The sequence below is a fragment of the Pteropus medius genome, unplaced genomic scaffold, assembly GCF_902729225.1.
Source record: "Pteropus medius unplaced genomic scaffold, Ma_sr-lr_union100, whole genome shotgun sequence".
NCBI lineage: Eukaryota > Metazoa > Chordata > Mammalia > Chiroptera > Pteropodidae > Pteropus > Pteropus medius.
In genome coordinates, this window is record NW_024344378.1 from 13,056,813 (window position 1) to 13,077,739 (window position 20,927).

Consider the following 20,927-nt stretch of genomic DNA (forward strand, 5'->3'; position numbering starts at 1 on the left):
TTGTTTTTCATGCCTTATCTGTATCCTAAAACATTACCACCTGATTTATGTCATTCACTCACTGACCATAATTATATATGATCATCTTTAGGTCCTTAGAGCCCAGTGCATAGCCTGACACAGTCTCACATATTTTTGGGCTTCAATAAACTTTGTTCCTGTCCCAGATACTCATGTTCTAAGTGTACTACTATAAGCTATTATATAACAGGAGGTGGGGAAAATTAAAAAATACTGCAGCACTACAAGCCATTTAGCATGCTGAGTTCCCACAGTTGTTCAGTGGGTGTTCTGAAACTAGGCCATATTTCTAGTATTAAGAATTTCAAATCACTACTTCCAAAGTACAGAAATAACTGTCTTTGAGATTAAATCATAAAACCTCACTATTTTAAGCTGCCTAGTATGTAAGCACCTCATTTCTGACTTTGAAACTGTAATTAATACATGGTAGAAAAACTAATATTTGTTTTAGCAACAAAACAAATAATTAGCTCTTCTACCTATCCTTATATATTCATAAAATTCAACAGATTACAATATTAAGATAAAATGCAATTTATTTGAACCAGAACTAAAGCGAAATTTTATTCCAGAAGATATGTAAAACAAAATTGATTTAAATATAACTTATTTCAGGTCACTCAATCTGTTAGACAGCACATACGTCTAGCAAAGAAGTAATTATGACCTCCAATCTAATTTTTCCAGTCCAGGTTACCAGGAAATGCCAAGAGAATAAAGCTTACTCTCTCTAACAGACAAAGTAGGAGTTGCAGAAATATGCCATTTTGTCATAGCATTGCAACAGGTATGTTTTCATTCAGCAAGGATGAAGAAAAACACGTTGTTACTCAATTTTACATATTTCACAGAAAAGTAAACAAAGAAACACATGACAGGTATAAAATCTACTTCTACAAATTGTAAGGTCATAATATTATACTGCACTGATTCTGTACAGTCAGATCATTATTTGCTTCTACTTAATTTTACTCAATAAATACTTATGGTGCCTACTATATTTCACCTCATTAAACAAATCTTTCCAATAACAAAAGCATAACACATTAAAATTTTTTAATTGTATCATTTTAGAAATACAAAATTTTTTAATTGTATCATTTTAGAAAATACAATACATGGTCTTGTGTCATTTTTAACAAAATTTACTAACAGCAACTACTCTCTTCTTCAACATCTTCATTATTGCTATACTGTTCTATATATAAAACAAATGGTGTCCCGATTCTAAATAGGTATACCACAACATTAAGTTGCCTTAAACTGGTACTTTTAAAAAGTCTTGTGGCTGCTTTTTGTTTTCCCTCTCCTCTTATTTTCAACTCTCTTATGGCCTCTAGGAGTATCCCTGTCCTTTTTACCTATGGTTACCAAACTTTTTTTTTAATTGTACATTATGAGGGAGTAAAAACACGCTAAATTAAGGTCCGAGGAGTTCTAAAGGAGAAAATGTGTTTAAAAGCAAAAGCACTATGACATCTCTCTGTCCTTTTTAGTGGCCTGTTGTTTTGGAGTCTTAGACAATTAATTTAATAATTTTCTATTAAGAGTCTAGACATTGTATACTGGAGAAACAGTAAAGACAAACGTACTTAATGCTTGTCATGAAGCTTACAGTCTAGCAAAAAAAAAAAAAATTAAACACATCATTACAAAAATGATGAGTGGTATAAAAAAGAAGTACAGGTGCTAAGGGACCTTTAAACAGGAGAATCTACGGAGTGATCAAAGAAGGTCTCCCAGAGGATGAGATATTGAAAGCTGAAGGGGGATCAGGAGGTTAGCTAAGTGAAGAGTACATGGGGTTGTATCCAAGGAGATTATAACAGAAAGTTTTAGTTTCCTAATAAATAACATGAGATAAATTAGATATTATAACATTTATAAGGTAATTGATAAAATGTGAAAAATTTTTAAAGAAATTTCTGTATTTTCTATAATGAAAATAACTAGAAGGATCAAAACCCTTCCAAAAAACAAAAGAAAAAGAAAAGCAATATTGAGAATGTTTTAACATGGGAAACTATGGCACTACTGTACACTTTGTGGGGAATGGAGTTTGGGATGGCAAAGAAGGCCTCACTGTTCCCTTGAAAAAGTATTAAATTATATTGTATAAAAATTACTTAATATTCAAGTTCAGAAAACTTTTAAATTATGTAACATGCAAAGACTTCTACCAGGATAAAACTGCTGATAATATAGTCTGACTTACCTAAAAGAAAGAATAACATTTTAAAATAAGTTTGGAAAGAGGTTGTTTTTAACATTCTCAGAAGAGTTCATTTTAAATGACTGTATGATAGAAAACCTATCATGAGTTCTAAGAAAATCATAAATGTTACTCTCAACATGATGCATAAATGCTGAGAAAAATAAACATAAATACTAAATACAATTTTGAAACACATCATCATTATTTAAGCCTGGGAATTATTTCACATCAGGCTGATACATTCTTGTATTTACCTAAAATATTAATGAAATATATACTTTGTTAAGTTTTAAAGAATAATTTGGAGCAGCTCCCCAACATTAATGCAGATCTATGGGTTCCAGGTCCAAATTAAATTAGGCACACAAGAAATAACAATCTCTAAAAATATGAGCTTTAATAAAAGCCTACTATATCACCTAAAATATTAGGTCATACATGGAATCCAAACTGCCATTCACCTGCAAGTCTCCAAATGGACTTTAACATCTCTAACATCTATGCTTTTTCTAACCTCTACCTAGCCTACTTATTCCTCGAGTTAGTTCAGACTCAATCCTCCAGTAAGTAATGCTGGTTATACATGTAGTTTTGAGTCTTAATTCATCTGAGTTCTCCAGTGTACTGCTATCAAACCACTTGTCACACTAAAACAATTAACTACTGATTTGTCCAGCTCATGCAACAAAATGAACTTACTGAGAGCAGGAAACATAGCATATTTATCTCGGCATACCCAGACTCTGGGACATACATGGCATTCAGCAGAAGGTCTGTGACAATGGATATGAGACTGTAGTTAGTAAAAAAGTTACAGAACAAAATTTAAACGTTAACATAAAGACAATTTTGCAAAACTGAAAATCTTGAAAGCAGAAAGGAGTGTTGTACAACACAAAACTAAAAACTGAGAAAGCCCAAATTTAACTGATGAAATTCACTCCAAACTCAGACATTATCAGTGTCAAACCAGTCATTCCCACTTTATCTCCAAAGCATTAGAAAAACTAAAAGAAAAAAAGATTTACCTTTGTAATTGTAAACAATTAAAATTGTAGAATTAATAAATCGTATTTGAGGGCAAATTAAGTGCTTAAATTGTGAGTGTTTACACTGCTGTAGACATGAGAAGACAGACATGCCAAATACGTCTTTCAGGTTCATTTCACATAGGGACCAACTATACCCTTTAAAGGTCTCATCATGTTTTAGCTTCAAGCAATAAGTTCATTCTTCCTGATAAAAGATCCCTTTCCTTTTGTATGTACTACTTTTTGCAACCAGTTCTGATCTTTAGAGAAGTTGCAGTGAGATATATGGTGTGAAATCTAATTAGTTCTTTCAAATCTTTATAATGGGAACTTCATACTTTCTCAAAAAGCACATATGTACCAAGATCTCAAAAGCTGAAAAGCCCTTTTGTTATTAGAATATTCTTTTCAAGTGTTAGAACTTCGATTTGCTAAAAGGTTTTGAACTGGGGGAAATACCCAACAAAGACAGAATGAACACAGTTTACCTTAAAATAACGTGACTACATATTTTAGAACACAAACCAGTCTCTTAGACTTATGCGTGTTCCTTTCAACCTACACTGATTGACAATTACATTTCAGAATACTATATCAAGTTCAAGCACACCACAGGTCATCTTGTAATGTATATATTTTTCAGATTTTAAAAGTGTGGACAGAGAGATAGGAAAATAAAAAACTTTAACTACTATATAAACAGAGAAAATATTTCCAGAAAGATCTTTAGGGCATAACTTTAATGCAGTATAACAAGCAGACAAAATTCAGAAGACAGGTATAACAAGATAACAAATTTTATATATATAAATATATATATGAAAGACTTAGCCTTAAATTATAATATGCCTAATGGATAATATATAATGTACATAATGTAACAATAAACAAACTAGCAATCAATTTAATATTTGCAGTACTCATTTCTCAAGTACCACATAAAAGTACTTAATGTATCAGTCTGCTGATAACTGCAGCCAATTTCTAACTAATCAATAACAAAATAGTTACCAATTTCCTACTAGTCTACTAGTGAGAAATGTCAAAGTGTTCATTTTATATCTAAGTTTTCTCTCCTAATTGATATTTTATAAACTAGTTCAAGAATACTTCCAGCAAGACCAAGTTATAAACCTCAGAACTCAATGAAGGACTTATGGGTCAATTTGTTTGGTTGTTGTCTTTTACGGTTTTTTTTGGGGGGGAAAGGAGTCTAGTTTTCTTTTTGGATTCTTTTTTGTTATAAGCATAGGTTTTATGCTTTTTCATATATAAATGATACATGAATGATACAGTAAACTGAATTCTAAAGATATATTCTTTCATTTAAATTTAACCTTCGACCTCCAAAAAATATTCATCTTTGTTATCTGCAGATACAGGTTAGAGTATATTTTTTAGTTAAAAAACACAACAGGTTATTTTTATATTTAAATATCAGCTTACTAGAAAAAAATCTGAAAATTAAACTGTTTAAAGAACATAAGTCCTACAGAAATATTAAATTACACAACAGACATTGATAATCCAGCATATCTTCAAAACAAATATGACTGCAATTTAACTGCCTGGAAAATAAAGAATTCCAATTTTATTCACTCTTCCTCCACAATCTGCATGGGTAAGCCAAGGCAAAAAATATACCCGCAGTTATTCAGAAACCATCTTTGGGAGTATCCTACAGAGAATTCCAGTTTATGTCTCTCTGAACATGAAACAAGCCCTGTCCCAAGACACTGAAGAAACAGTAATATTTTAAAAGCATAATTGCAGCAAGTCTAACAAAAGAATTTATAATTTTGTTGTTCTTTTCAAAAAGAGCGATGTTTCAAATTTCTGAAAGGTTTGTAGTTCACAAGTTGTGTGTGGCTCTTACTTGCTACAATTATCAAAACACAGCTCTGATAGACTTTCTAAATATGGCAGTTCAAAAACTAAAAAATAATCCTGCTGCAAGCTATTAAGGTATCTCAATATTACTCTTTAATTCATAACAATTTATAAAAATAAGAGAAAATTTTAAGCACTTTAAAATTATAGTAACTATGAGAAATCAGAAAACAATGCCAACCTGACATAAATGTAGTTTCTTCAAAAACTGAAAAAACGTCTTGAGAAAAAGTAATAACTTTAGAGATAGGCCAGGTCATGTCTCGATACTGGCATTTCAAGAATATAGTTTTAAGAGGAAATCCTATCATTTGCTACAACACAGATGGGCCTTGAAGGCATTATGCTAAGTGAAATAAGTCAGACAGAGAAAGACAAATACTGTAAGATCTCACTTAGATGTGGAATCTAAACAAACAAAACCTCACAGAAAAAGAGATCAGACTTGTGGTTACCAGAGGTGGAGGATGGGAAGTTGGGGGCAGGGAATTAGAAGAAGGTGATAAAAAGGTACAAACTTCCAGTCACACAATAAGTAATAGGGATGTAATGTACATGATGACTATTGCTAACACTGCTTTATGATGTATAGGAAAGTTGTTAGAGTAAATCCTAAGAATTCTCTTCACAAAGAGAATTTTTTTTCCTTTTTTTCTTTATTGTATTTATATGCGAAGATAGATTAACTGAACCTATTACGGTAATTATTTCACAATATCTGCAAATTAAACCACCATGCTGTACACTTTAAACTTATATAGTGATGTATGTCAATTAATTCTCAATAAACTGGAAAAAAAAGGAATTCGTTGTACCTGTTAGCTTTATATTACATTTAAGCCATGTGAAAGTTACAAACCTTACACAAAGCTTTTATTCATGTTCATAGTCTATATTTCAAATGTATGTTCATAATTAAAGTTTTACAGTGTACCTTATGTCCAAACAAGTATATAAAAGATTGATCAGATTTAGGATAAGTTCCGCATGTACGAAATGGTCATTTACATTCTTCATTCCTAAAAATTCTTGTCACTGTCACACACAAAAACCTCAACACGTGATATATCCAAACTATAAATATAAGCTTACCAAATGTTACTAATTGTACCCAATAGCTAAATCTCTTCAAATACAAAGTAACAAACCATTTTAAAGGCTATGACTTAGAAGAGTGAGGGCAGAGATTAGGACGCTAATAAACAGAGGTCTTTAAAATTAAGACAATTTTTTCAGTGTTGATGCTACATTTAGATACAAAAATACTTGGTTACACAAATGTACTCTAGGATTCTGAAAAACATAACAAGTATTAAGTTTTAGATACAGTAATCCCTCTGAGTTGATACTAGAAGCTGCTGACATTTAAGAAGTGTACAAAACTGCACAGGTGTAAGCTTAGATATAGACTGTTGATAGTTATGATGGAGGCAAATACTATACAGTCCACATCTGCAACCCAATTTTGCTTCAGCATCCCCAGAGACTTAGAAAACATTTCTTGGGGTAGGTTGCAAAACATCGCTTCCTCTTTTATTCTCATCACCCCCATCATGCTACAAAGCAACAGACAAGAAAATCGAATCAGCAACTGTAAGGGCTGAAAGCTTAAAAACACACACAAAAGCATCTTCTTCCCAGCTCCCAAATCGGTATTCATTTCACCTGTTTGTAAATCCATACTAACACAGTAACACAAACCCTCTGCTGATTTCAAGGGGGAAGGGCAATTAGTGGTCTGGAGTCATTATTCTTTTACCTAGGCAAGGGGCGGGGGAGGAGGATGGTACAAAACAATGGATACTGAGGGGCTGGAGTAAAATCGTTTGTCCTGAAGCCTCTAGCGTGGGGAGCTGGGGGGGGGGGGGGCGGGGGTTAGAGTACTTTTCCTCTATTCCTAAAAGCTACCGCGATATAAGATGCCATCAGGCATGTCCAACAGGGCAGTCTTGGATGTCTACAACTCGCTTCACCAGGCAACACACCCAAAACCTACTCACCACTCTTCACGGAAGGGAGAGGAGACGAGGAGGGCATGGTGGGCTTAGGGGCGAGGAAAGACCCCACCCCGTACCACGACCACTGCGCCAGGGACCCCGCCAACGATTTACACGCCCTCCCGGACGCCCACGGATCGCCCAGCAGCCCGGGCCAGAGGGCTCAAGGAGCCAAGTGCAACAAGACCGTCCCCCCAGACGCCCCCGGCCCTCGCCCTCGCGCCGGCTCGCCCTCGCCCAGGCGCTGTCCCGGCCGCCCGCCGCCACCGCAGGCCTGGCCCGGGTCGCTGTCAGAGCCGGCCGGCTTGCTCTTGGAGCTCGACTCCGGGCTCCACACGAAAGCGGGCTCCCAGGGCCCAGCCCTCCTGGCGACAGCACCCAGGAAAGCGGCGGCGGCGGCGGCGCCTCCCAGGCCCCCGGCCCCTCGGGCCTCGCCCCGGCCCCGCCGGCTCGCGCCTGTCAGGGCGCGCGGGGCCTCCCCCTGCCGACAGCCAGCCGGACCGCTCGACGGGCAGGAAGGAAGGCAGGAAGAACCGACCCGCAGGCACCCTCCCGCCTCAGCGGTCCCTGGTTACCGTCAGGAGCCCCGACTCCGCCATCCTCCTCTCTCGCCCTCCTTCCTCCTCCTCCTCAGAGGCGACGCTGCCCAACCGCCGCCCCCCGCCCGCCCTCCCCCCACTCGCCCCGCCAGCCCCGCCCGCCCCTCCACACACTCTCGCTCCTCCAGCCCCGCCCCACCCCTCCGGCGCAGGCCGGTCACTAGCTGGGGAAGAAAAACAGGCGGAGCCGGGGATATCGACGCTGCCCAATCAGAGTGAGGCACTGGCGCCAGGGACGCTACCCAATCAGAGTAAGTAACCCTTTTTCTTTTCTCCGCTGCTCCACGCCCTCTCCACCGCCCACTGGGCGCCGCTGGCTAGGCGGGCCATCGAGTAAGCCTCCAGGAGGGTAGAGTGACGACTCAATCGGAAATTGCCGCTGAAGCTAAGGCAGCCATAACTGATAATGGCAACGGAGTTTTCTGGCTTCCCGTCTACAGTGTGACGTAGATTTCCCTTCGCCCAATCTGTCCGTTGCCCTGGGCAACAGTTGAGCCGCAGGGAAGAGAAGCATCGGTAAGTAGGCCCAAAAAGGGGCCAGGGGTGACCAGACATCCCATGTTTAACAAGTTATTTAATATTCGGGACTACCTGCCCGGGTTAGGGGAGAGGAGGAAGCAGGTTTCCTGGCCCTTAGTGTGCTGGGACGTCTGGTCACTTACCTAGGTGGACAAGAGTTTAGGGCTCAGAAAATCCCTGTCCTGACCGGAAGTTGCATTTGGCACTTCTGAATGGGGTCACGGCGGAAGGGTGGGAATAGCCTGAGTCCCCCACTCCCCAGGGAGTGCATATTCCGACTGGAGTCGCGAAGTAAGGTGAGTGTCTCTCGGCTTCGACCCGTGGTGCAGGCCTGTGTCGGACGGTCCCTGAGAGATAGCGCCGAGGAGGCGAGCGGGGCTCAGAGCTGCTTCCGCTGGAAGGTTTTCTTTCCGGGCCGGCCAGGCGGTGGCCCGCCGGCGGCCCGCCCTCCTTCCGCCCCTCCGAAGCTCCCTGTTGGGGCGAGGACGCTCGATTGGCTCCTCCTTTCCCAGCTGCAGCCAGACCGTTCAGGGGGGGCTTGGGTGCGGTCCGCCGGGCGGTGCCTCTGACTCTGGCAAGGAGCTCCTGACCACGCCTCCCCAAGTTCCAATTAAGTACTTTCACCCCCTGACCTTCGGAGGACAGAGAGTTCCAGAGCTTAAGGAAATCATTTTCCATTCCCAGCTATAAAGGAAAAGGATGGTCCCCCACCACCGCAGCAACACCTCTTAAGTCTTAATTCCCTGCCTCATGTTTTCACATTCTGAATTTTCTCCCTTTTCATTGTCTCTCCTCTCTTGGGGGTTTGTAAGCATTGCTTGCAGTTCTAGAGAAAGGAAAACTGTCCGAATCCTCCAAGTCTACAATTTATTAAACAATTTAATGCTTGTGAATAGTCCTTAAAATACAGTATTATGTATGGCTCTTTACAAGACCTGTCACACATTAACTCATGTAGTTCCTTCTATAGGCTTGAATCAAAAACTGTCAGTTGGATGGCTAAAGCTGCGGGGGACGGGCAGGGGTGGAGGGCGGCGGAGAGAGACCAGGAGAACTTCAAGGTAAATTGAAAATTGTTTATACCCAGCCAGTCAACAACAAGGGTGCAAACCTTCCTTTTTAATTTCTACTTCCTTAGCACTCATACTCCAGCCAAAATGAACTACTCTTTGTTTATTCCAAGGTTAATCACTGAAGCACCAATCTTTAGTGATTCTGTATCCATGTCTTGGTTGTCCTTGGAGATGTTTTTCCAGATTCTCCCCACCAGGAAGTAATTTCCCCTCAGCTTACCTAGCACTTTTTGAACCTCTTATATGACAGCCACTATTATAACAGCTGCTTATGTTCTTAGCTTCACTATGTTCATGCCTAAATAGAAATGGTTTGTATCAGATTAATCTGCCTATCATTTATCCTGCACATGGTATTATTTTATTACTTACTGAAAGACAATTTTGGGTGGTCTCCTGGAGGCCCAAGACATTGCCAGCAAAGTCTTAGGAACTTAAGGTTTATCAGAAACTCAGCATAGTCCCTACTACTCAATCTTTTCTTAGGCTTCCCCTTTGAAGACTTTCCAACATGGTATTTCCTCCATTTTTTTTATTTAAAAAATATTCATACATTAAAAAGTTAAAATAATACAATAAACATTCACATACCCTTCACCTAAATCTAACAGTTGTTAACATTTTGCCGTATTTCGTCCTTCTCACACACTTTTTCATTGTCATTGAACCACCTGGAAATAGGTTGCAGACACCTATTGTTAGGCAGACACCTTTAAAATTTCCAACATGTATCTCTTAAAAATTATAAAGTTCTCCTGCAAAACACAATATCATCACAACTAAGGAAATTAATAATTCTGTAATATTTAAAATCCAGTATGTGCATTTTTCCATTCGACCCAAGAATATTTTATACCTTCTCTTCCCCAACTCCCCTGGCAAAAAACATCAGGATCCAGTCAAAGTTTATATATTCTATTTGGGTATTGTAACTCTTTAGCCTTAATCTTGAACAGTACCCCCACCCCAAACCTTTTTTTTTTTTCACTTGTGACATTGGCATTTTGAAGTGTTCAGGCCAGGTCTTTGTCACCTTTTTTATTTTATGTAATTCAGAAGTTGGTCTAGAGGCTTGATTATATTCAATTTAACATTTTTTTGCAAGAATAATTCAAAGTATTCATACTTTTCCAATCATGATTAAGCCTTCTCAAATGCCAACTACATCTATCCATGCTGTGAGTAGTTGAATCCATCTCACTTCTCAGCACATGTAGCTTTCTGTGGTGTCCTACAAGTAAGAGTTTAGCATTTAATCCTCCTGTCTGTGTAGAGTATGTGTTATTATCCTGGACTGGCAACATAGACTGCCTACCTTTTAATAAAATGTTGCTGCTTCTTTGCCTACACTTGGAGCTGATGCAATGTAATCTGCAGCAAAGTGTACTGATGTCAGCATAGTTTCATGAGTTTCAACTCATGGTATCCCAAGGACTGTTAATGAAAGATGTGTGGGCCCTGCAATTCATATACAGATGAATCTTGATGTTATCAAAGAAGATACCAAGGAAACTGCCGGCTATCTGGCCACATTCCAATTTAGGCAATGTTATTTTTCTCCCTGAAATTCTCTTGCAAGTCCTAATTGGTCCTAGTATTCTTAGGATAGCTGTTAGGTAGCATTCATCAGAGCCTATTAAAAATTGCAAAATCAAGATTATACTTAACACTTAGTACATTATGAACATTCTCTGCCCAATGGATAGGGAAGTGCTTGCAGAATTTACTTTATAATCACAAAGGAAAAACCCTAAAACTGCCAAGGTCATGTACTCTTCCTATCCTAGACTTATATTTGATCATGAAAGATAAGTGAAAGGAAGAAAATGCACTTAAGGGAGTGAAAGAAAATGCTCTGGGAGGGCAGAAACTTAGATTGGTATAGATTGTTTTTAGCCATCATACTGAAAGTTAAGTAAAGCATTCCATCAGTCACTTCTTTTGTGTAGAAGGAAATTTGCTCATGTGAGACTATGAAACAATTTAAAGTTGACTCCAAATTCAAGTAAGGCAAAAATAATATACCACGTAAGACCAGATTTTAGAATCAGACCTGAATTTTAAAAACAGGGCCATTTACTAGCTGGTGACTTTGGACAGTTTACTCATTCTATTTATCATCTATTAAATGGAGCCATAAAACCTCTTTGGATTGTTGAACAGAATGAATCAAATATGTATAAAGTGCTATAGCTTGGTGTATTGCACATGGTATGTAGTCAGTTTATGGTAGTTATTAATAACTTCTAAAGCAGTCCAATTTGGGCACATAGTAGGCATTAAATATTTTTTAAGTAAATGAATCTAAGACAGTGATTCTTCAAGTTTAATATGAAGAACTTAATTAAAAATTAAAGATTCTGATTCAGAGGTCTGGGGAAACGTCCAGAAAAATCTGTATTTTAATATCCAAGGGATTTTGATGCAAGTGATCTGAGGATCAGGCTTTAAGAAACACTGTGGAAAGTAACATTTCTTTCCCTTTCCTTGCATACTGTTGAGATAGCTATATATCTCATGCTGAGAATGTAAAAAGCTCTTCAAATACTTTTTAAAGGTTAATGGCTAACATTTTTAGGACCACTTTCTAGTATTGAATTTTAAAATAGCAAAAAATTATTAGAAAGAGGCATTCTGCATGAGTAGGATGTGTCATTTATAACTTAATAGTAGTTTCTGCTACTTAAGTATACCAAAACCAATGGCATCATCCAGGTTCACCCAAGAACAGTTCCTGTTCTTAGGCCTAGGCACATTCCAGAAGCTAGACACCACACATTTTATTCACATGAGTCTGGATTAATTAGCCAAATTGAACATGTTGTAACATTTTTCTACTAGCAGATGCCAGATAGCAAACAGAATAGAATCTACAATGGTTTCCAAATACATGACACATGACGTTATTTAGCATCTCCAGATGAACATTATCAACCCAAATTATGCACTCTGCTAGCATGTGGGGAGCTACTTAAGTGAGAGGGAGCATTATTACATTGTAAAACTGTAGCTGAAAAACTCTTTCACCTTTTTCTCACGTTAGTTTACATTCAAAAATCTAATATGCATTTTAAAATTCATCTATTAGTCAACCACAAGTCTTGGATAAAAAATACATTTTTAAAAATATTTTTCCTACAATCTTTGCTGCACCACCCACAACCTACACTAGGCAGATTGAATTTACTTAAAAGGAACTAACTTATTAAATATTCACAAAAGAAAAATATCCTGTCCTGTACATAAATGGGATTGCGTCTGGTGTCTCCCTCAGTTCCTGGAGATTGTAATTTTGCTTCTTAATGCCTATCAATGATAAAATAGAACTGTCTGGCATGTAACATGTTGCATTGGCTCTGTATTTTACTGAAGTTGCAAAGTCGAGTGCCTGTTAGTAGCTGGGCAGGTAAAGAGAAACAATAGCAGTAGTGGAACTTGGAGAACTCCCTGTGCTCATCTAAAAGGGGCCTCACTTCCCAGCCACAGCCAAATTTTGCCATGTGGAAATAAAAGCTTGACATTGCCACATTTGTTAAGAGAAGCTGAAATTTGGACTTTATATGAAATCTCCTGGCTTTTAAACATTGGTTCAAATACTTTATAAACATTTAGCAAGCCAGCAAAATGTTTAACTGCATAGAGCCAAAGGCTACCAATTTATGATCTCTGTCTCTCTCACATGAAAACATGATTGGTACTTTGAGAATCTCAAAATGCTTTAGCAATGTTTTCTTTTTGCCGTATTTCAGGTTCATTTACTGGTGTAGTTAGGCAACATGTCACTTGTCACCTCCATCAGAAATTCAAGATTCTTAGGTACATCAAGCTTCTATTCCCTTAATTACATTTTTAAAGGTTTTTACTCTTTGCTACCAACTTAAAAACTTATCCATATTTTTCAATCTTGAATTATATTATGACATAGGTTTGCTTTGTTATAGTTGTAAAAATATATTTAAGAATACCATTTGGCAGCAGATGCTCTTGAAAAATAAATAAAACAGGTTTTTAAAAGACAACACTTTTAAATATGCCATGCTATCTTATAGGTACCATGGTGTTGATGAGGATTCAAAGGTTTTTTTAGAGTTAGGAGGTAGTTAACGGGAAATCTAGAACAAGTCCTTTATTATAGCGATATGAAAATTAAAACTGGAATAATAAGTGTCACACTACATTTCTAAGCACTTTCACATCCACCTTTCACTGGAATTTTGCAACCCAGGATAGATACTAAACATCTTTTATGAGAAAATCAAACCTCCAGTTAGTTAAGAAATGCATTCAAGGTCACACAGTAGAGCCAGAATACAGCCCTATATCCCATTTAAAGTATAAACATGAAGCAGATTGATTAGAAAATTAAGTAATCTGACTCCAGGACCTTCTCAACAACTACACTATATTGTTATCTCGTTTTACCACCAGCCCTACCATGTACCATCTTTCCACATACTTCTCAGTTGAGATTATATACATTTCTATAGTTTATACTACTGTACCATTGACTTTCAAGGTCTTCAGTATTTTTTACCTTCCTATTGGACTCCCACACTCAATAGGTCTGAACATAAATCATGGTCTTCACCCTTCACTTCTAACCTGTTCCTTCTGTGTTCCCAACTTGAATACTTGCACCATCCACTCGAACATGTCAGCTTGAAATCTCAGTCATCCTTGATCATTTCTTTATCACCCAGAAGGTGCCTGGCATGGGGGGTCTGGGGGGAATGGTGGTGGTGGTTTGAATTCAACTTTGTGTATCCTTCAGTACCTCTTATATCTTCTCTTAATACCCATTATCACTCCTTTTGTTCATACTCTGATCATCTTACCTAAACAAGTACAACTTTCTCATTAATCTCCTTACCACTTTTTTTTTTTTTTTGGTCTAAAATGTTTCTAAAATATTAATCTTATGTCACACAACCACTCAGAGCCATCCAATTAGCTCCCTCCTGTCTCTAGGATATAAAATTCAAACTCTGAGGCGTGGCATTCAAGGCTGAGAGCATGAACTGGCCTCCACCTATGTAGTTCCACCATAGTATATACACTGTATTCATGGCCATTCCCTCAGGCTTTTTTATTTTTCAATGCTTCTTTCTTTGAGTATATTTTTCCCTTTGTCTAGAGCACCCTTCCCTTAGTATACAGCTGCTTCTCTTGGTAGTAAACCCCCATTCTTCCTTCTGGGACTGGTTCTAATTTTAATTCTTCAGAGACCAGCCACTGTCACCTATCCTGAACCAAGTCATTCATGGCTTTGGTTTCTTAAGGCACAATAGATATACTTTTCTTAAAGTTGTATTCAATTTTAACTATTTATTTACGCCCCTACCCCCGCCCTCACCTCCCCCAAATTTTTCAAGGAGAGGAAGTGGTTCTTACCCACTGTATCTCCCTCATTTAGCTGTGGCTGGCACATTAGACTCTCTGTTTGTTGAAAGAAAATTTATGGTTACATAGGCACTTATGATCCCAAAGTCCTCTTCTTATATTACATTTACTTTCCACTCTGAAAAATTCCCTCGTCACTAAAAAAACATCTTTTTCTACTCCAGCCTTTACTGTCCAGTGTTTACATCCAAAGTGCTATCCTTATTAATAGATATATAGCCATTAACTTTTTTATGTTCAACATTAATGTATAATTTGTTTTGACCAATTTTCCACTAATTGTAATAACTCAATCCAGAATAAAGTATTTCATTTAAATTTGTAAATGTTTTTGTAGCAGTGAAGTATAGTAGGATGATCATTAAAATATGTTCAAGCATGAAAATATATTACTTTAACGTAAAATTAAGTAGAATGGAAATAGAGGACTAGGGAGAAAAAAAGATGTAAAATATCTGACTAAAAAATACCTTTTTTAAAATTAATGGATGATGGTAGCTATCAAATTGCTATGGTATTTAGATTATATTGGATATACTTTTAGACAGACTGATACGTTATTTTTAAACATGCTGGAAATTATATCCTTTATAACTTGAAACATAACCAATTTACATGTCACTTTAGAAATGTGTAAAGGGGTACCTAGTTTTTCTACCTAGTTTTTCAAAATCTCTGGGGCTTGTGCAAGCATAAAATTTTAGTAACTCTGATATATATATTCTCAAGGTTCAGAAGCATGCTTTGTGCTCTTGTCCAGTCCTACACCCATAATTTAGTTTTATTACTGAACTAAATCCCCCTAGAGATTTTTAACTTGTCCAAGTTGTATGATTAACTTATGTTATCAACATGTGTATGACTGATTTATAGTAATCCTTCCTAGACTTATGCCTCTTTTAAGTCTCACTCCGACAGCTTAGTAAAATATTTCATGACAAAAATTTGGTTTCCCTCCAAATTCTTCTGGATTAATATTGGACACCTAGCTCAAGTGGCTATGACAGGTTTGCTTACTTTGTCATGACTTTGAAATGCACCATCTATCTAAAACCATTATCTAGGAGAAATTACAAACTAAAGAAATTATAGGGATAAAGGAAGCAACAGATTATTTTCCAATTACCTAGACCAAGAGCTTCAAAAAATGATTAATGAACACTCATTCTCTGAGTTCTATTAGTGTAAGAACTTTATTTCTGCAGTTTAATGTGTTTTCTCTTAAAATATGCCTTGACAATCTGTATCATTTTAAAATCCAGCACAGTATTCCACTGTATGGCTGTTCAGCAATTTTTGACATATTGAACATTTAGATTTGCCCATTTATGAACATTTTGCTGTTCAATGAAATGCTTTAATGAATATTCTTATTCTTATATCTTTATACATTCGTGCTTTCTGTCTTTAGGGCTCATTACTAGAAGTAAATGGTTGCATCAGAGAAAATATGCATAGTTTTAGTAAATATTATAAAATGTCCATCTAAAAGAGCTGTACCAACAAACCCATCCACCAAGAGTATCCATTTTCCTCTACCTTCCCAAACTATAGATACCATCAGGCTTTTGACTTTTTTTGTAATTTTAAGACATAATATACACAACAAAATGAGACTACAATGATTTTTACCTTCGTAATGAGGTGATGACTTTCCTATTTAAATTGCAATACCCACCACCATCTCCAGCACTCCTAAGTCCCCTTAAACTATTTTATTTTCTGCAGCACTTACTACCTTCTAGCATTTTATTATTTTTTCCACGTACTCTAGAGTGTATGCTCCAAAAAGGCAAAGTTTGTTTTTTGTCTGTTTTGTTCACTAATGAACAGTGCCTGGCACATGGTAGACACATTTATTGAACTGAATGATACAGCAGTTGTATGCTAAACAAGAATTTTGGCCATAGCTGGTATGTTGCTTCTTTGGTTCACCTGTCCCCAGTGTTACACACCTTACCTTACCAGTAAGTATCCTTAGTAGGAGCCACAACTCTTTAGAGCAGTGGTCCCCTAACCTTTTTGGCACCAGGGACCGATGCTATGAGAACCTAATGCCTGATGATCTGAGGTGGAGCTGAGGCGGTGATGCTAGCACTGGGGAGCAGCTGCAAATACAGATGAAGCTTCACTCGCTCGCCCGCCTCTCACCTTATGCTGTGTGACCTGGTTCCTACAACAGGCCACAGACCAGTACTAGTCTGCGGCCTGGGACTGGGGACTCCTGCTAGACCATGTTACACCAGACAAAACACCCATGTTTGGCTAGTAGCAGGCCACCTGGAGAAGGAAATAAATGCCCTTCTACTCTGGACTACATGGGCAGTTAATTATCAAGACAATATGCCCTTGTCAGTGCAACCATCCAACCACCACCATGCTTATTTTAGCCCTTCCCTTCCTGTTTCTCCAGCCAGTTCCTGGGTGGGGGGATAGGAACAAGAACCAACCCTGGTAAAGCAGACACTCCACCCAGGCATGTGATGGCCCTAATCTTCCCCACACCAGGCCCAACCCACTCCTTACCAGGCCTTGGGCCCCCCACGCCCTTTCCAGTAACAATGGCAGCTTAGTCAAACAGAAAACTAAGATTTGGTACAGCACCAAGTTTTGTTGTTTTCCTCAGTCCAGATGCTAGATGTGAAAGAGGTATAGACCAGAGAAAGCAAAAGGATAGTGATTGAATTCTGGGTAGCTGGCATAGCTAGTCTGTAAAACATATGAGTTAAGTGTATGTTCACCCACAATTTTAGCACTTTGGTGGTAAAAAAAAAAATGTGGTGATATAAAAATGCTTAGCTACTGTGTATTTCCTTGATATTTATCAACATCTATATAATGTATATCCTCTTTTTCAGTAGCATATGTCAGATTAGGCCCACATAAGGGTCTAATGAATGTTTTCATTGTGGTATCTTTAATGGAGAGACTTTGTTATTATACTCAGGGTAATCAGGAAATCTACAATGTTATTAGCCTTCAACATAAATGGCAGGGAGGGGTGAAGAAATGATCACTAGGTACCACTGGCAGGCCTAAGTAACAAGGAGGAGAGAATGTGGCAGGTGGAGCTGTACATTCTAAGGAAATTGCTTATATTGCATTTATCTCAGATTCCAGTTATAGTTGCTTTATTCCTGGTTCATTCCCTTATTTTATCTTTTCTCGCAGACACAGCAGCTTAGGGGTAAATTCTGATGACAAAGTTCTGGAACGCTAATAGAGGTTCAAGACCTTTACATGTTCTGAAAGGAATTTGAATAAGAGGAAGCTTTTATTAGGAATGTCAAAGTAGTAGTGGAGTGGGAATAACTAAGACTAGAAGCAGCTTCACGTAATTACAACTCATTTGCAGTGGGTGGTAAAGGCAGGCACCAAGCCAGCATCACTTTATAAATAATAAATCTTCTATGGTGGTGATATTGTGAAAGACACACGGTAAGGTTACATCAGTATGGTGAAATATCACAAAATGGATGGGGCTGTCTGGAGAACATCTGTTTGGAAAGGAATCATGCTACAAATTACAGTCCAGACCACCTTGAATATATGGCAGTGAGAAGTAACACTGGGAACAAATGTCATCAGCCAGAGATGGCACATATGCTGGGATAGTAACAAAACACTTGTGAGGGTATTCGTTGGCACTTTAATATATAGTACCTCTGTTAAGGAAAATAGTAAACTGAAAGCATACCTCACTTCTGTTCAAACACCAATTTCACCTGTTTGTGTTACTTCCTTACAACTTGCAGCTCTGCAGCCAGTAACTGATCCTTAGGGCGCTTTTGTCGTTATAACAAAAGGGTTAAAGTAGAAACCAGCTGTTAGCTATTGAGAGAAGTGAGAATGTTAGGAAATATTTACCTCATCCTTTTCCTAACTACCTGCCTTACACCACCACCTCCCAAATGGTCATGTTATTTACCTCACCCACCATTCAGGGGAGATGCTCAGTGTGAACCAAGGTGGCTGCCGATAAATGCCTTTGTTTTCTTCAGCTGATATCCACTAATTATCTTTGTCTGAAAAACAAGCCTACCAATTTTTTGATAGGAGAGGGGAAATTTTAGAACATGCAGCCTTCCACTTAATACCACCACTGATGAAAGTTGGTAAGATCTATGAACCCTCTCAGCCTTGTTTCAATGTAAAGACCTGCATGAAATTAAGGGGAAAATTACACAAGGATAGGTAGTCCATTTTTTATAGGAATTGTGATTTTACTTCTTAATGGAAATATCTCAAGCAATGCGCTTTGGAAATTCATTTGTGAATAATACTAATAATTGATTTTTTATTTGAAGGAAAAAACTATATCCAACAATTCAGATATGGCAGAAATGAAGTCCATGTTCCGGGAAGTTCTTCCAAAACAAGGTATTTAAATCTCAAATACTTAGATCATAAAAAATTTTAGGTACCTAAAAAGTAATAGGCAGGCAGTGTCACATAGTAGGCTCAATAGCTAAAAATCGGGAACTATTTTCTGTTCTGTATCTCACATTTACTGTCCATTTCTACTATGCTTCTTTCACAAGTAGGTTGGTAAAGGAGTGATTCATAGTTTTTACCCAGTAAAAGGATGACAAAAGCAGCATTGTTTCTTAAACCTAGTAATCTTGTTATATTCAAGATTGCAGATGATTTGAAATTTTCAATGAAAAAGAGAGCACTGTAATTCACCTTAATTTTAAGTAAGGTCTGGAAGTGGGGAAAAAGAAACTCAAATCAAGCAACAGTAAGAAAAGCTGAAAGTTTGTTAAACATTCAGTAATTTGAATATTCATGTTAAATTAATACCATATTTTACTATATAAGTATATTTAGGGACTATGTGTTTCTCCCAAATCTTTTTTCAAATTAAACATCTGACACAAAAAGTTATGTCTTGTGGTAGCTTAGAATAATAGGTAAAAAGTTCAAAACTTGTCTTTCTCATAACTCCCTATTATTAAATGCTGCTTTTATATTGAAGTAATGTTACTGGGTTATCTCAAACTAATTCTTATTTCTTTTTAAATTTAGGGCAGTTGTCTGTGGAAGATATAACCACAATGGTGCTGTGTAAACCTAAACTTTTACCCTTAAAATCTCTGACTCTGGAAAAACTGGAGAAAATGCAGCAAGCTGCACAGGATACAGTTCGCCAACAAGAAATGGAAGAAAAGGAACAGCAGCAAATAACTGAGTGATAACTTAGCACTTGTACAGAACACTCTACCTTATTGTAATAGCAAGAAAATTATCTGTATGCTGAAAGTAGTATGTGTTAATAAAACTGATCGTATTTATGTAAAACAATATAAAAATACCTGACTAATGAAACTTGTGAATTTAAACATTCTGGTTTGAAGATCATTTTAAAACTCTGAACCCAAATTTTATGCGTTTTACCCAAGTTGTTTGAACTGCAAATTATTGTTCACCATTCCTATCAGTTTAGTTTTATCGATAATATCCTTAAGCACAAATGACTAAACGTAACTTTGATATTCAGAGAACATTTACATGTTAATTAAAAACTGAGCCTTAAGATACATTCTAATCTTGCATTGTGGAATTGTAAAACGTTTTTAATGAATTTTGTCATGTTTAAGTCTATCTTGCCTGACCAACTAATCCCACCAGTAATGACAGACTATATTAAAATAAATTTTTTTTTAAGAAACCCTCACCTGAGCTTTTAATTATGCTGATTTTAAGGACTTAACGAATTACTGGTTACCTTTATCATCCAGGTTATCAAACACAATTAAAACCCTAAAAACGGAAAGTTATATGGACTTGAAAGAGCCCAGGACGTAAATATGAACATTCAATTTGTAGTTCTAATTGTAAAAGACTACCTAAACCTGTAATAAGTATATTCCTAAGAATACCATTGTAAATTTTGAATATAATTCTTGGTTAGTTTGCTGCAGTCAATAGACAAATTAGCAAAGGCCTTAAGACCTTGCTGAGTAATTAAGGATCTCCGCAAAAGAGGTTAAAAATGTGATCATTCATTAGACAATTGTTATTGGTAGCTCCTATTTTCTCAGAAAATGTAAAACTTTGAGTCTTTGAAGAATAATTTTTTATAACACAAACATTATTCCATAATAAATTTAAGAATGATGAAAGGTAATATTTAGAAATTTCATTAAAACTATAAAAAATCAAAAAGCAAATAAGCT

At 37.3% G+C, this 20,927-nt stretch overlaps 2 protein-coding genes across 7 annotated transcripts in view; one reads left to right on the forward strand and one right to left on the reverse strand.

Moving 5' to 3' along the window:
- Positions 1-8,583, reverse strand: part of SHOC2 (SHOC2 leucine rich repeat scaffold protein) — a 67,286-nt gene extending 58,703 nt beyond the window's left edge. Inside the window, exons 1-2 of one of the 5 annotated variants that reach the window (XM_039871228.1) lie at positions 8,419-8,555; positions 2,939-3,012 (exon numbers count right to left, since the gene is read on the reverse strand). The gene's annotated coding sequence lies outside the window, so the exon portion shown is untranslated. Of the gene's footprint in view, positions 1-2,938; positions 3,013-7,160; positions 7,179-7,732; positions 7,821-8,418 lie in introns of those variants that run through there. The other 4 variants (XM_039871227.1, XM_039871229.1, XM_039871226.1 and 1 more) reach the window with 4 other exon arrangements.
- Positions 8,048-20,425, forward strand: BBIP1 (BBSome interacting protein 1). Of its 2 annotated transcripts, XM_039871241.1 has the most exons (4): positions 8,048-8,272; positions 9,246-9,336; positions 19,056-19,128; positions 19,777-20,425. In XM_039871241.1, exons 2-4 carry the CDS (start codon positions 9,271-9,273, stop codon positions 19,941-19,943), a joined length of 306 nt encoding a protein of 101 aa, XP_039727175.1. In that variant the 5' UTR covers positions 8,048-8,272; positions 9,246-9,270; the 3' UTR covers positions 19,944-20,425. The 2 variants fall into 2 exon arrangements, with proteins under 2 accessions (XP_039727175.1, XP_039727174.1); XM_039871240.1 differs by lacking the exons at positions 8,048-8,272; positions 9,246-9,336 and adding an exon at positions 8,406-8,571.
- The last annotated feature ends 502 nt before the right edge of the window (positions 20,426-20,927 follow it).

What these genes read in the sequence shown, in the direction of transcription:
- BBIP1 (XM_039871240.1), top strand. Translation starts at nt 8,488, where the DNA reads ATGGGGTCACGGCGGAAGGGTGGGAATAGCCTGAGTCCCCCACTCCCC. An exon ending in GACTGGAGTCGCGAAGTAAG is followed by an intron (nt 8,572 to 19,055) that starts GTGAGTGTCTCT and finishes TTTTATTTGAAG; the next exon opens with GAAAAAACTATATCCAACAA. An exon ending in GGAAGTTCTTCCAAAACAAG is followed by an intron (nt 19,129 to 19,776) that starts GTATTTAAATCT and finishes TTTTAAATTTAG; the next exon opens with GGCAGTTGTCTGTGGAAGAT.